The following is a 15,567-nucleotide window of genomic DNA, read 5'->3' as shown; positions in this document are numbered from 1 at the left end:
ATGATCCGTGTTTATATATTGTGAGCCTATTGTGACTTGTAACTTCCCTCATTACTCACTGTTACTCACTTCCAAATTAGTGGTTTTTACTGTTCAGTAGAGAGCCACCTTACAATGCCGATGTCAGAAAACAAGGATGACACCCACTTTATAAGCTTCCCATATTCTTGTGAAAGATGCTCGGGCTCAGGCCTGTGTACACGGGGGATTCTGAAGAACTCAATCCACGTGATGCACTTATATCAGGCACATTTGTGGTTCCTTTGCCCAGCCTGGTGGTGCTTTGTAAGCTATGGGGAAATGGCCTCAGAGTGCCCTTTGGGTTTTCAAATTATCTAAGCCTTCTGCTTAAGGCTCCTGCCCTAGGTTTATATATATGTGTGTATACATATATATATATACACATATATATGTATGTATGTATAGGTTTATACACAGGCTTCATGTCAACAGAGTACTAGGAGGGGCAAAGAGGTTATCCAGTGGATAGAGAGCCAGACCTGGAGACCTGGGTTCAAATCTGGTCTCAGACACTTCCTAGCTGTGTGATTCTGGGCAAGTCACTTAACCCCTACTGTTCTTCCATAGAACCAATAATACTCAGTATTGGTTCTGAGACAGTAGGTAAGGGTTTTATTCAAAACAGAGTACTAAGGAAAAGAGACCTACATGAGTGCATGTGGCTGTATTTGGGGGCTTGAGGCTTGTATGTGACTATGTGATTAAAGGCAGTGTGGTTCCATGGAAAGGGGACCACTAATCTGAGCATAAAGAGTTTTATGGACCATATAGTGACTGAGTGTTAAAATGTAATCTTAGGGGCAGCAGGCTGGCTCTGTGGATAGAGTGCTAATTAGAGAGATGGAAGGTTCTGGGTTCAAATGTGACCTCAGACACTTCCTAGCTGTGTGATCCTGGGTAAGTCACTGAACCCCCATTGCTTAGCCCTTTCTGCTCTTCTGCCTTAGAACCAATACAGAGTATTAATTCTAAGATGGAATTCCGGTAAGGGCTTAAAAACACTTCCTAGCTCTTCTTCCTTAGAACTGATACTTAGTATTGATTCTAAGATGGAAGGGAAGGGAAGGGTTTGCTTTGTTCAGTATAACGTCCCTTTACATATATATATCCTGTTGTATTTTTACTTTTTTGTTAAATATTTCCCACTTACATTTTGATCCAGTTCTGACCCCACTCAGGAGTGACCCAGGTGCTGTGGCTGATCACCCTCAGCTACATGATCTCTGCTATCTCTTCCAGCTCCTACTGGGAGTCCCATCATTCTCGTTATGGTCCCATGTATCTGTGTGTATGCCCAGCTACAAGTCTGTGAGGCTCTTGGAAGCACATTTCCACTTCAGTGTGCTGGGGCTTGTGTGTGTGTGTGGTCTGCCTCACGACTTAAAAACTAGATTGTAAGAGTGTATGTGGGTGCAAGTGAGAAAGGCTCCCACATTACCTATGCCTAAACACCCATAATGAAATGGAAAGAGCATCCCTTGATTCTGTCTGTATAAACAAATGGGGTAATTCAGTCACCCCTCTCTCTCCGCTTCCCCTCCCGCTCCCACCAGGGTACTCTTTCCTTGGATAACAGGGATGGGGTGGCCTTGGCTGCCCAAGGCACTGTCTCCATCCACCACTTTCGGCTCCCTTCCCTTATCTGGACAGATGAGGGTCAGTGCACCCAGCCGAAAGCCCCTTCACCCATGGGTGGAGAAGCCCTGATGGATTACATAAGGGAGGCTGATGACTCCGCAGAGGGAATCCGGGGAGACTTCTGCACAGGTGGGAAGCTCTGGGTGGGGGTGGGGGTATATTTAGCTGATTCCCTTCCCTCCCCTCCCGCTCTCTCTCCTCCTGGCTGCTCTTTTCTTCAGCTCATCTGCATGTTTGCCAGCAGCCACCTTCTCCCCTAGGCTCGGAGCGGGGCGGTTGGTTTCCAGTGTTTCCTAATGGGCTGTCTTTGCTTCCTGCCCTGATCATCAACAGTGACTGTGTGTGTGTGCGCGCGTGTGTGTTGGGGGGAGGGAGGGTGGGAGTGGAGGATGTCTTGAACTGCAGAGGGAGGGTTAGAAAGAGCACAGGCTCCAGTGATTTTTAACCCCTTCCTCCTCGGAGAGGGTGGAGGTGGAGCCACAAGCTGAAAGAACCTCTGTGGATCCCACCCCGCCCCCACCTGCCCCTTAAGCTGCTCCCCCAAAACAACGGCCACGCGGGATCTGACCTAACCTGGGCCGGGAGGAGGGGAAGCCCAGGGTGATGTGGGATCATGCCGTGTTGCATCCTCGGCTTCTCTCCTTGTTAATTAAAGTTGGAGAAGGGGAGCGGAGTCTGCTCCGAGAGGATGCTCACGGAACCGACCGGCTGCCCTTGATTCCCTCCCTTTGTCCTCCTAGGGCCAGGTGTGGATGCCTCGGGATTGATGGAGCCATAAGGGAAGGTAAAGAATCAGCTGCTCTGTGTGTGTATGTCAGTGTGTGTCTGTGCGCGCGCGCGCCTGGGGGCTGGGGGCTGGGGGCTGGGGGCTGGGGGCGGGGGGCGGGGGCAGGAGCCAGGGCAGGGATGGATACTGCAAGTGGCTGAGGGGTATTGATTGTGGACTAGTCAGCATATCTCGTGCCTCTGATCTCGTATTCCTTGCCCTTGGAGCAGCGGTCCCTGCTGCTTCTCAGGAGGTAGCAGGGTAACTACTCCACAGAGGTGAGGGGATGGATGCCCGGACAGTGTCACCCATGACTGCCATGGAGGTGCCCAGCATCAAAGATTTCCACTGGAAGACCCTGGCCCCACTGCCAAGTCGCAGAGTCTACTCCTCCCTGGTGGAGGCTGGAGGACAGGTCTATGCCATAGGAGGCTGTGATGACAACGGGGTTCCCATGGACTGCTTTGAGGTCTATTCCCCTGATGCTGACCAGTGGACTTCCTTGCCCCCCATGCCAACTGCCAGGGCGGGGGTGGCCGTCATTGCCCTGGGGAAACGGATCATGGTGATTGGGGGTGTGGGGACCAATCAGCTGCCCCTGAAGATTGTGGAGATGTACAACATCGATGAGGGCAAGTGGAAGAAGAGGAGTGTGCTGAGGGAGGCTGCCATGGGCATCTCTGTCACTACAAAAGGCAAGCCAGGCCAGGCCATGGGTGCAGTTGGGGATATCGGGAGTGGAAAGAGGGCAGGAAATTGATGGGATAGGTTTGTGGGAGGGCTGGAGAGGGAAGAGGGTTCTGAGTTGGGTTTAGGACAAAAGCTCCCCAGTTTATTCATCTTGCAACTTTTCTAAAAGTTCCCATAACACTCTAGGCCCCTTGTTCTTCTCCCACCAAAACAAAACAAAAAAGATACAAAAGCCTGAGCTCTGCCTGGCAGGTGTCCGGGCACCAAATAGCTGCTTTGCACTCAGTGGTTTTGGTCTGACTTGCTCAGTCTAACTTCACATCATAAAGCCTGAAAAGGGGAGAGTCCAGGCTTCTGGAGAGAACTAGTCACCCCATTGCTCCCTCTACATAACTGTTTGGAGCTCTCCAGTTATTTCTTCTGCCATTCTTTCCTAACTCCAAACTTCTCTGTGTCCCTCCTGAGAAACCCAACCTTCTCTCCAAGAAATACTGATATTTAATTGAGAGCTGAATATTTATAATAGTACACCCTTCTGTTACAGGTTTCTACCCATTCCCAACTCTCACACTTGGTGTGTGAATCAAGCAACATCCAAACACTTATTTTGGACCTACTGAGTGCCAGGCTTTGTGATAAGCCTTGAAGATGCAAAGAAAGAAAAAACCAAACAAAAAACCCCCAATTCCCACCTTTAAGGAGGCCACATTTTAATAAGGAAAATAGAAATAATTTACTATATGCAAGATACATACAGAGTAGGTGGAATGTGACCCTAAAGGGGAAGGCTCTAGCTCATAGAGGGAACAGGAAAGATCTATAGAAGGTGAGATTTTAACTGAGTCTTAAAAGGAGAAGCAGAGATGAAGAGGAGGAATATTCCAGGCATAAGAACCAACACAGGACAAAAGTACGGAGATAGCAGTTGAGGAAAGGGTAGAAAGTAGAAGGGAACAATTATGTATTAAGTGTCTACTATGTGCCAGGCACCATCCTGTGTGCTTTACAGATCTTTTCTCCTCTGGTGTCTCATTTGTACTATGGTGTACTCGATGTGGTGCTTTCATCCTTTTCTTAAAACTTCCAGTCCTGGGTCCTGTTGGGCATAAGAACTAGTCAGAGAAAAGGAGATGTTGAGGGTCATTCTCCTACTGGGGGCTCACGAGGAGAATTCTATGTCTGCTTTGGGCTGACCTTGGTTGGAGAGGGGGAGAAGCCAGAGTAAGAAAGCACCAAGTCACCCAAGTCAAGGTGCCCTGGGAGCTTGATAGAACTAGCTTAGCTGGTGGTTGAGGCTGGCATGGAGATATTAATCTTGCCACTAAAATGGCACAGACCTGTGTCCTGTACCGACTGTGTGGTGCACTTAACAGGAAGGAAGAAACTTCTCTAGCTCCTGCCCTATGAGACCAGGCCCCAGCTGTGGTGTTCAGGGGGTTAAATGGGGCTCTAGGTATGACCAGTGGTGGCTACTGACAAGTCCACTGCCAAGTTTCCTGACTGACCCTGGCTGTGGTCTATCTCTTTAGATTACCGAGTGTACGCAGCAGGAGGAATGGGGCTAGATCTCCGCCCTCATAATCACCTACAGCACTATGACATGCTCAAGGACATGTGGGTCTCCTTAGCCCCCATGCCCACCCCAAGATATGCTGCTACTTCCTTTCTCCGAGGTTCCAAGATCTATGTGCTGGGTAAGGATGGGTTACCTGCATCCTCAATATGTGCCTCTTTCTCCCTCCTTGGGGTTGGTTTATCATTGCTTCCCTCTGAGGGATGTGCCGAGCCATTTTCTCAGCCCTGTGGAGCAGGGCAGAAATCCAGAGGAAGGAGGACTCACTGTCCTCACCCTTACAGAGCTCATTGTCATATAATTAATAAATATTACAGCTGAAAAGATCCTCAGAGAACATCTCATCAATATCTTTATTTTATGGAAGAGGAAATTGGTATACAAAAAAGTACAAAGTCAAAGCATTGTGAGACAAAAAATAATAAAACCCAAAGAAACAAACAAAATGCACTTTCCCTATTCCTAGGGAGGTCTCATTTTGGTGGGGGAGAAAAACAAGACACTTACTTACAAGGCAACCAACGAATTAGTACAAATGAAGGTCAGCATAGAAAGTGCCCTGGATTAGGAGTTGAAAGATCAGGATTTGAACCCTGACCTTCCCACTTTTTCAATCTGTGTGACCTTGTGACTCCCATTCTGAGTCCCACCTTTCTCATCTGTAAAATGCTAGGGTTAAACCACATGATCTTTTATGGCCCTTCTAGCACTATTTTCTATGATACTAGAATTGACTGAGTGTGAGTACCAGAGAGGTACTAGATAGAGGAGCAGACATTGTGAGGTATGAGTCAATTAAGATAACTTCCCTGGGGGAGATAGTGGCCATATTTATGGGAAAAGAAGGGATATTGGTTGTCAGAAATAAAAAGAGAATATCAGATAGGAGAGGGGAGGAAAGCACAAAGAATGAATCATCAGAAAAGTTATGCCATCGGATCACAAAATCTCAGAAAATAATTTGTTTCTACATATAGTTGAAAAAATAAACAATAGATGAGAGGGGGAAGAAAAGAAGAGAGGGAGGGAGAGAGAGAAAGAGAGAAGAAAAAAGGAAGGAAGGAAGGAAGGAAGGAAGGAAGGAGAGAGAGAGAGAGAGAGAGAGAAAGAAAGAAAGAAAGAAAGAGAGAAAGAAAGAGAGAGAGAGAGAAAGAGAGAAAGAAAGAGAGAAAGAAAGAAAGAAAGAGAGAGAGAGATAAAGAAAGAAAGAAAGAAAGAGAAAGAAAGAAAGAGAAAGAAAGAAAGAAAGAAAGAAAGAAAGAAAGAAAGAAAGAAAGAAAGAAAGAAAGAAAGAAAGAAAGAAAGAAAGAAAGAAAGAAAGAAAGAAAGAAAGAAAGAAAGAAAGAAAGAAAGAAAGAAAGAAAGAAAGAAAGAAAGAGAAAGGGGGAAGGTTGGTTATAACAGGGTTGGAACTCTGATAAAACCTCCTCCTGGCACTAAGAAGGGTGGGAGACATTCTCTAGAAAGGACAACTACTAGAGATCTTCCCAGATGGAATCCCCTTACCTTTGGGGTGGTAGACACAGGAGGGACTCAGCTTTGGACTGGAAAACTCGGGTTTTGTTTTGGGAGGGAATAAGGGAAAACTGAGACAGAGAGGCAGAAAAGAGTCCTGCAGAGAGCCTTTGACCTTGGTTTTTAGGAGGACGTCAGTCCAAGTATGCTGTCAATGCCTTTGAGGTCTTCGACATTGAAACTCGCTCATGGACCAAATTTCCCAACATCCCCTGCAAACGAGCCTTCTCCAGCTTTGTCCCCATGGATGGCTACCTGTACAGCCTGGGGGGCCTGAGACAAGGTCGCCTCTATCGACAGCCCAAATTCATGAGGACTATGGATGTCTTTGACATGGAACAGGGTGAGTCTTTCAAATCCTTCCCCCTGTTATCACATCTCATCATCATCCCATTACCAATCCAGTGAACATTTACTAAGTACTTACTATATAGAAGGCACTGTGTTAAGTTCTGGGGATACTGGGAATTAATAAGGAGAAAGATAGGAGGCAGCTGGGTGGCTCAGGGGATGGAGAGTCAGGCCTAGAGAGGGGATGTCCTGGGTTCAAATCTGAATTGAGACACTTCCTAGCTGGATGACCCTGGGCAAGTCACTTAACCCCCCATTGTCTAGCCCTTACTGCTCTTCTGACTTGGAACCAGTGCACAATATTGATTCTAAGGTGGAAAGTAAAGGTTTAAAAAAAAAAGGAGATCATACATAAAAAGAGACAGAAAAGTAGGGAAGAACCATCCCAACTTCCCCACCCCCAAGACACTGAAAGCTTTGGCTATCATTCTGGACCCTGCTACCTCATGTCTGCCCTTTTGCCTATATGGCATCATGAATAAAAGTTCATGCCATCCTAGTTCAGGCCATGTTCATCATCACCATCATCTCTTTCTCTCTTTAGGCAAATAGGGTTAAGTGACTTGCCCAGAGCCACACGCTAATACGTGGCTAAGGCTGGATTTGAACTCATTTCCTCCTGACATCAAGCCCTGCACCCTATCCACTGTACCATCTTAGCTGCTCACCTTTATTATCTCTTGATCAAGTTCCCTATGCCTCCAGCTTCTCTCCTCTCCAGTCCTTCCTCCAACCAGATCTATCAGCTCACTCTCCTGCCCCAAAACTTTCACTGGTTCCCTGTTGCCTATAGGATAGCATACAGATTGGAGTCCAGTATTTAAAGTCTTTCACAATATGGCCCCAATCCACCTTCTCCTGACATTTCACTCTGTTTTCTGGTCCTGTTCTGCTTCTTTGCCATCTTTGTGCATTGGTGCAGAATGGAGCATACTCCCCTCTCACATCTGCCTGTGGATATGCTTCTCTTTTTTCTTTTGGTGTCTTTAAATATTTGGTGTCTTTAAAGCTTTCTCCAATTCCCCCAGCTGAAAATATTCTCTCCTGGTTTTCTTGGAGCATTTGCACAGATGACTCTTTTGCACCTATTTATTATTTTGTCTTTATTGTTATATTTATTCATTACATGTACATAGCTTATACGTGCATGTCCCTTTCCCCTGTCCCAGACTCTAAGTTTCCTGCAAACAGGAACTATCATTTTTTAAAATGACTTACTTTCTGTCTTAGAATCAGTACTGTGTATAGGTTCCTATGCAGAAGAGCAGTAAAGATTAGGCAATGGGGGTCAAGTGACTTGCCCAGGGTCACACAGCTAGAAAGTGTCTGAGGCTAGATTTGAACCCAGGACCTCTCCTCTCTAGGCCTGACTGTTCATCCCCTGAGCTAACTAGCTGCCCCTTTGAGCTATCATCTTTCATCTGTATATTTCCAGAAGATGGCACAATGATTGGCACATTAGGCATTTAATAAGTGTTTACTGAATGATAGAAGGAAGGAATGCTACTCTAGGCTGAAGAAGGAGCTTGCAGAACCAGAACCAGGTCCAAGGTCACAAATCACAAGATGATCCAATCGGGGTCACTGTTTTTTTCCATTCTTACCTTTTATTTTTTAAATGTTTTTCCATGTTTATATGATTCCTTTTCTTTCCCTCCCCTCTTCCCTCCCTCCCACCCCCCGACCCAATAAGCCATCAAGGTCACTTTTAATGGGAGTTTTTATAAATATACATATTTTGACACCAAAGAATCTCTATCTCTAGGGCATGTAGCTTTTTTTCCCCAGTGATAATTGATCACAAGGGAAGCAGCCTGATGTGATGGAAAATGCTGAATTTGGTATCAGAAGTTGTTCAGTTGTTTTCAGCTGTTTCCAACTCTTCCTGACCCCATTCAGTGTTTTCTTGACAAAGATATAAGTTAAAATCCTAGCTTTGTCACTGGTTTGAGGTGTGGCCATATGCCTCAGTTTCCTCATCTGTAAAACCAAAGAATTGGACTAGATGATGAACTCTAAAGTCTCTTTGATGAGCTAGTGTCACACTGAATTCAAATCCCGCCTCAGATACTTACTAGTTGTGTGGCTTGGGCAAGTCACTTAACCCTGTTGACCTCAGTTTCCTCATCTGTCAAATGAGCTGGAGAAGAAAATGGTTGATCAAACCAGTATCTTTGTCAAGAAAACCCCAAATGGGATCCCAAGGATTCAGATAAGACTAGACAACAACATTGTTCCTTTGAACTCTAAATCTGTGATTTGATTATCTTCGTTGGAAGGTGAGCTTGTCAGGATCCACTAGCTCTCCCGCCTGGGACCTCACTGAGCTCCTTGAGCATCACCCCTGAAGCCGGAATGGGCCCTTCCTGCTCAGGGCTCTGTGTATTCTGTCCAGGACTGGGGCATGTGCCACATCATTTGATTGCATGGTGGATGCCCCCTTTGCCAAACTCAACCACCAACTAAGCCAGTCCCATCAAGATGGCTCAGAACCAACAATAGGCAGTATTTGCCCAGAAAACCACAATGTTCTAGCTGGAAAGAAGGAGATCAGTTTCCAAACTTTGCCCAGAGGGCACTGAGTGACTCAGAGTTGGCACAGTGTGTTGAGTACAGCCCTGAACTTAAAGAGACCCGAGTTCTAATTTTGCCTCAGATGTTCACTTTTGTGGTTCAAGTTGTTTTTCCATCACATCTGCCTCTGTGACTTCATTTGGGATTTTGTTAACAAAGATACTGGAGTAGTTTGCCATTTCTTTCTCCAGCTCATTTTACAGATGAGGAAACAGAGGCAAACAGGATTAAATTACTTGCCCTGGGTCCGTGACTAATAAGATTTTAAATCAGGAAGATGAATCTTCCTGACTCTAGACCCAACACTCCATCCACTGGGCCATGTAGCTGCCCGATATTAACTAGCTGTGTTATTTTAAGTAAGTTATTTAACCCAGTTAGCTAAGCTTTAATTATTCCAACTGTCAATCAAACATAGGCTCCATGAGAGCAGAGTGCTTATTTTTGTCTCTGTATCCCCAGTGCCTAGCACAGTGCCCTGCCAAGAGTACAGGGATGTAATAACTGCATTCTGATTGACTGATTGATGGAACTATAAATAAAATAATTGTAATTGCATTAACTACTTTACAAGGTTTTCATGAAGAAATATATATTTATGTATATTCTTATATTTAAAGGTATTATTATGATTATGCCTTATTCAGGGCTATTCATGTTCATCCCTGGATATAAATACCCAGCATGTAGAGAACACTTTTTTCCAAAGATTTTTTTCATTGCATCCTCACAATAATCTGCACCTGCATGAGGTAGGTAGCGTCAGAGTTCTGTATTTCCATTTTACAGATGGGTAAACTGAGGAACAGAGGTAGGTGCTGTTGTTTGATCAAGGACACATAGGAAATTGGGGACAAAGCTGAAAGTAGAATAGATATTCTCCAATTCCTAGTCTAGCGCCCTTTAGGGAACAGCTAGGTGATACAATAGATAGAGTCCTGGGCCAAGAGGGAAGAAGACTCCTCTTCCTGAGTTCAAACTGTATGACCCTGGGCAAGTCATTTAACCTCTGCTCACCTCAGTTCCACATCTCTAAAATGGGGACACATTAGAGAAGGAAATGACAAATCACTCCAGTGTCTTTGTCAAGAAAACCCCAACTGGAGTCAGGAAGAGTCAGACATGACTGAAAAATGACTGAACAACAATAAAAATGAGAAAGTTAGGCTAGATCACTGGTTCTCAAAGCCTTGTCTGTGGACCCCCAAGAATCCCCAAGACCCTCTTTTCTTTCTTCTTTTTAAATCCTTACTTTCTTTCTTAGAATTGATACTAAGTATTGGTTCCAAGGAAAAAGGGGCATTCAGGATTAGGCAGTAGGGATTAAATTACTTTCCCAGGGTCACACAGCTAGTGTCTGAGGTCAGATTTGAACCCCAAACCTCTAGTCTCTAGACTTGGCTTTCTACCTATCCTCCCCACCCAAGACCCTTTCAAAAAGTCTATAATATCAAAACTCTTTTCAAAATACACTAAGACATTGTTTGGCTATTAAAATTCTCCTCCCTTTTCCATCTCCATATCTGTGTGAAAAGGGATTTTCTTTATATACTTCAACTAGAACAGATCACAATAGTTTAAATGAAGAAGCCAGTGGGAGAATCCAGCTGTCTGTCTTCTGTGCTATTAGACATTAAGGAGATTTACAAAAATGTGTAAAAACAATACTACTTTCCTGGCTAAGGTTTTGTTTTGGAAAATGCTCTTTATATTAACATGGAATGTGTCTATTATAGTTATTTTAATGAACAAATATTTCAAAATTGTATCAGCTTTCATTTCTAATGTGGTAAATATCAATAGATAAAACCCACATAAATGGAAGCTCTTTGGGGTCCTCAATCATTTTTTAAACCCTTACCTTCTGTCTTTGATTTGATACCAAATATAGGTTCTAAGACAGAAGAACAGTAAGGGCTAGGCAATGGTGTTTAAGTGACTTGCCCAGGGCCAGACAGCTAGGAAGTATCTGAGGCCAACTGAATCATTTTTAGGACAGAAAAGGGGGCCTGAGACCAACAAGTTTGAGAACTCCCACCAAGGTGATCTCTCTAGCTCTAAACCTAGAATTATTTGATCCTATCACTTCCGTTGACTTGCAAGGGATGTGTTTTGAGCTGATGACTGCAAGGTGTGAGTAGATACTTGTAATCTCACCCCACTCCAGAGATCAGGAAATAGTTCCTGTCCCAGAGATTGCATTAGGTGTTGTTATCAATCTTTTTTCTCGTCCTTTCTTGGCCAACAGGAGGTTGGATGAAGATGGAGCGGTCTTCATTCCTAAAGAAGCGCAGAGCTGACTTTGTATCAGGCTCCTTAAGTGGTCGAGTCATAGTGGCTGGAGGCTTGGGTAAGAATCAGAGCATTCTTGGCAGTGATGGGTTGCTGGGTGGATGCCATGGGGTTTTGGGTGACAGCAAACAAACGATGGCAGAAATTGAGAACACCCTGAAATCAGGACTGTCCTTTCCCCCAAGGATCACAAAGTACCCATTATGGTAGAAGGAACAATGGATGGATGAGGAGTCAGAGGACATTGGTTCTGGTTCAAACCCCAACTCTGCTACTTAGCAATAAATCAACATGCATTTAAATGACTACCATAAGCCAGGTTCTTTGCTGAGTACTGGGAATACGAATGCAGAAAATGAAACAAACATTTACCACTTCTAGGACTCTGGACAAGTTATCTCTTCTCTCTGGGGCTCAGTTTCCCTATCTTTAAAATGGATATACTGGGGGGCAGCTGGGGGGCTCAGTGGATTGAGGGCCAGGCCTAGAGACAGGAGGTCCTAGGTTCAAATATGGCCTCAGACACTTCCCAGCTGTGTGACCCTGAGCAAGTCACTTAACCCCCATTGCCTAGCCTTTACCACTCTTCTGCCTTGGAATCAATACACAGTATTGATTCTAAGTCAGAAGGTAAAGGTTTAAAAAATAAAATGAAAGGACTAGCCTAAAATGATTCCTAAAGGTCCCTTCTTGCTCTAAATCCCAGGACTAACATTCTAGTTAAGATTTCTTCCATCATCAGCAGCTATAGGGAACCACCTGGGACCACAGAGATAAAGTCTGCCCCTTTTATAGAGGAGGAAATGGAGGCATGGAGAGGCCAAGAGTCAGGAAAATGCTGGCCTGTGATAGGTCAACTATTAAATTTTCATGCTGTATTAAATTTAGTTTATTAATTAATTAATTTAAAATAAATTTAAAATAATTAAATTCAGAGTATTAAATTTACACATGGAAAATCAGCAAATGCTGCAAACCCATGCCTTTTATCTTCATTTTCAGGGAACCAGCCCACAGTCCTGGAGACAGCAGAGGCCTTCCACCCAGGAAAGAACAAATGGGAGAGCCTGCCCCCAATGCCCACTCCCCGCTGTGCCTGTTCCAGCATCATCATCAAGAACTGTCTCCTTGCAGTGGGAGGCGTCAATCAGGGACTGAGCGATGCTGTGGAAGCCCTGTGTGTCTCAGAGTCCTAGCCCAGTCCTCAACCCTCCCCTGAGAAGCCTGGCTCCTTGGAGACTTGCCATTCTTTGGCAGGATTAGACAATTTCCTCAAAGCCAACTAAAAACTCCTTTGGTACATGGCAGAAAAGTGGGCAAAATCTCCAGGGGCCCAAACTTCTGAAGTCCCCCCCCACTGAGCCCTATCTCCCAAGAGCAGGAAAAAATGTTCCCTAAAAAGCCCCTGGACACATGTCCAACTGGTCCTCAAGCAGGGGGAGTCCTACTCTGATCCTTAGCTATTGGGAGGACACCAGCCACCCCATGCCCACCCGTACCTCTTCTATCATTCACCCTTCCTGAAGTGGGAGACCAGGATCCTTGTCTCCCCCCAAATCCTAAGGTAATAGGCCATTGGAGGTCAGTGGCTGCTGGTGAGGAATGAATCCCTCTCCTCTTCTGGGGACTGCCCTAAACCCAGTTGGTAGACTTGGACCAGACTTTGCCCAACAGGTTGGGAAAGGAAGGGATGAAGCCCCAATCCAACCCCCAGGGGGTGGGGGTTTGATCATGCCTGACAATGAGGGCAAGCATGGCCCAGGCAAAGAGGAAATGGCAAAGGCATCCCCGCCAGAGCAGTGCAGGAGAGACAGACTGCAGAACAGGGAAGGCAGGAACCAGAGTCACAGAGCAGATAGAGGATTTGCTGGAGCTGTTTAAAGTGCTGAGATCAGGGCTGGTGAGTCATCAGGTTGTAACCATCATTCCTAGGTCTGTTTGGGCAGAGACAGATGATGGAGGGTCTAAGCCTCAAAGGTAGAATCCATTCCTTCCCCCAGAAATGGCCCCAGTCACCAGTGTGGCCTTGGGGTTTTGGCGAGCCCTCTCCTCACCTCACTCCCCAACAAAGTCCCCTCAAGAAGGCAAAGGGGCCAATTTTGGAAAGGGCTTTGCCCAGAAAGTCTGCATACTTCCTAGGCCTGCCATTGGAACTGGCAATAGTAGCAACAGTGAGACCCTCCAGGAAAATGGGGTCATTGGCTAGCCAGATCCTGAGCAAGGAAACAGGAAACATCTCTCCCTGCTGGTTTCACCTACATCAGCGACTTCCTAGATGCCAAGATATCAGTATCAAAACAGAACTGGATCTGCATGAAGTCGATTCCCCTTGGAATGGCTGACCCAGCTGTGTTGACTGGCTGCTTGCCAGCTGAAGAGTAAGAGGAAAATAGTGCCAGGATGCAGGCGTGTTGGAGTGATACTTAGGTTAGCGTAAGGTAGAAAAGGGAACATCTCCAAGTCCCTAAGCAGAACCTGGAGCATCAACTTGGAGAGAAGAGGTTTCTCCCTGTCCAGAGGTGATTTACAGAGACCATCAGCTGGGACAACTGGGTGGCTCAGGGGAAAGAGGCAGGCCTAGAGATGGGAGGTCCTGGGTTCAAATCTGGACTCAGACACTTCTTGGCTATGTGCCCCTGGGCAAGTCACTTAACCCCCATTGCCTAGCCCTTTACCACTCTTCTGTCTTGGAACCAATACACAGTATTGATTTTAAGATGGAAAGTAAGAGTTTAAAAGAGAGAGAAAAGCCATCAGGCCCACAACAAGGGGACATCAGGCTGAGTGATTAGATTATATCCTTGTCAGTCACAGAAAGGGTCCCACCACTCTATACACAGGTTTGAAGTCAAAGATGGTGGTCCAGTGGGCTCCTCTCTATCTGCAGACCTGACCATCAGGTTTCTGGCTGACACTGAGAAATTTTTGCACATACTGGATTGTTTTCAGCAAATCCCTGAGACTGTCTTCTCTATGTCTCTGGTGCATGGTTTTATAAGATGGTCCCTTCCCTGTAACCTAGAATGGCTGGCACTCTTCCTTTACACTTTTCCTGAGGTCTTCCAGTTCCCAACAGAGCTTTGAGTGTCAGCCATGGTGGTCCCTCCGTCTCCTCCTGCCTGGTTCCATGCCCACTCTCACCATCAGGCACATTCAGTGATCTCCTCCCAGTCCTGTGTCCACATCTCGGACCTCGTCCCTTTCTTTCCCTTAGGCGAGGAGGGCTGATCACAAGTCTAAGTTTGGCCCCAGTTATTGGGTTAAGGCAGTTCCCCAGAAGATCATGGAGAAGAATGGCAGGATATTGTCTATCCCCCAGTGGTATTGACCTTTAACATCCTATTATACTAGCCAGGAAGTAGTTGAGAAAATTCTGAATTGAAGGAAAGTTTGACACTAAAATATTCCCCTTTCTCATTGATGCCCCCTGTGAATTAGAATCATAAGGACAGACTGGCTTCCTAGCATCGAGTTTGAGAAGACACAGAAGGGTAAAAACAGAGTCCTTCCCTTTTTCTCAAAACCAGCCAAATGGTGGCATCTCTACCTGCCCTGCCAGCATCCATGAGAGATCTGAACCTGGAAACAGAAGCAGCTGAGCCAGGAAGGAAGGGGATGCTACTGAGCTCACAGGGTTCTAGAGTTATCAGACCTTCTCTTAGAATTGCCTTATTTCCATATTGAATTGTTCGAGGCAGGAGGTGAACCCTAACCCAGGATGTGCACTCCTCACATCTTCCCTGTTCCCCGTAGCTCCCTTTCTGCCCCTTCCCAAGAGGCCTGGTGTTTCTGTCACTGTTCTCCCAGGACCCATTCCCTGGGGCAGGGATAGGGGTTCCTGTTGACACTGTGCCATCCAAATCCATCTTGGATGAGTTCATTGCACTTCTGGTTAATAGCAGCAGCACAATAATTAAAGTCTATATTCATATGTTCTCTTGCACCATTGCATGGGCATGGGGAGAAGGTAGGGGGCAAGATGGTATCTACCACGGGGAAAAGGCAGCAAGAAAAATCTCCTCCCCTTAAGCATCCCTAGGAAAGAAGACTCTGGCCCTTAGCGAAAACATTTCCTTCTCTCACAATCCTTTGTCTAGCCTCACTTCATCCTGGGATCATAGATTAAGAGCTAGAAGAGATGTCAGAG

The 15,567-nt window shown here is 45.7% G+C and overlaps 1 protein-coding gene across 16 annotated transcripts in view; it reads left to right on the top strand.

Annotated features, from left to right (window-relative positions):
• The window catches only part of KLHDC8A (kelch domain containing 8A), a 39,352-nt gene extending 24,001 nt beyond the window's left edge, over positions 1-15,351 (top strand). For 15 of the 16 annotated variants that reach the window (XM_016430107.2, XM_056815805.1, XM_056815803.1 and 12 more), the window contains 6 exons: positions 2,400-2,443; positions 2,656-3,120; positions 4,645-4,809; positions 6,331-6,546; positions 11,377-11,478; positions 12,423-15,351. In XM_016430107.2, the coding sequence (XP_016285593.1) occupies positions 2,712-3,120; positions 4,645-4,809; positions 6,331-6,546; positions 11,377-11,478; positions 12,423-12,616 (1,086 nt within the window). In that variant the 5' untranslated portion in view covers positions 2,400-2,443; positions 2,656-2,711 and the 3' untranslated portion in view covers positions 12,617-15,351. Of the gene's footprint in view, positions 1,789-2,399; positions 2,444-2,655; positions 3,121-4,644; positions 4,810-6,330; positions 6,547-11,376; positions 11,479-12,422 lie in introns of all 16 variants that reach the window. The other variant, XM_001365216.4, reaches the window with a different exon arrangement.
• Positions 15,352-15,567: the final 216 nt, after the last annotated feature.

Source organism: Monodelphis domestica, chromosome 2, assembly GCF_027887165.1.
Source record: "Monodelphis domestica isolate mMonDom1 chromosome 2, mMonDom1.pri, whole genome shotgun sequence".
In the NCBI taxonomy this organism is placed as follows: domain Eukaryota; kingdom Metazoa; phylum Chordata; class Mammalia; order Didelphimorphia; family Didelphidae; genus Monodelphis; species Monodelphis domestica.
The sequence above is the reverse complement of the archived record's forward strand: the minus strand, read 5'-3'. Positions and strand labels throughout refer to the sequence as shown.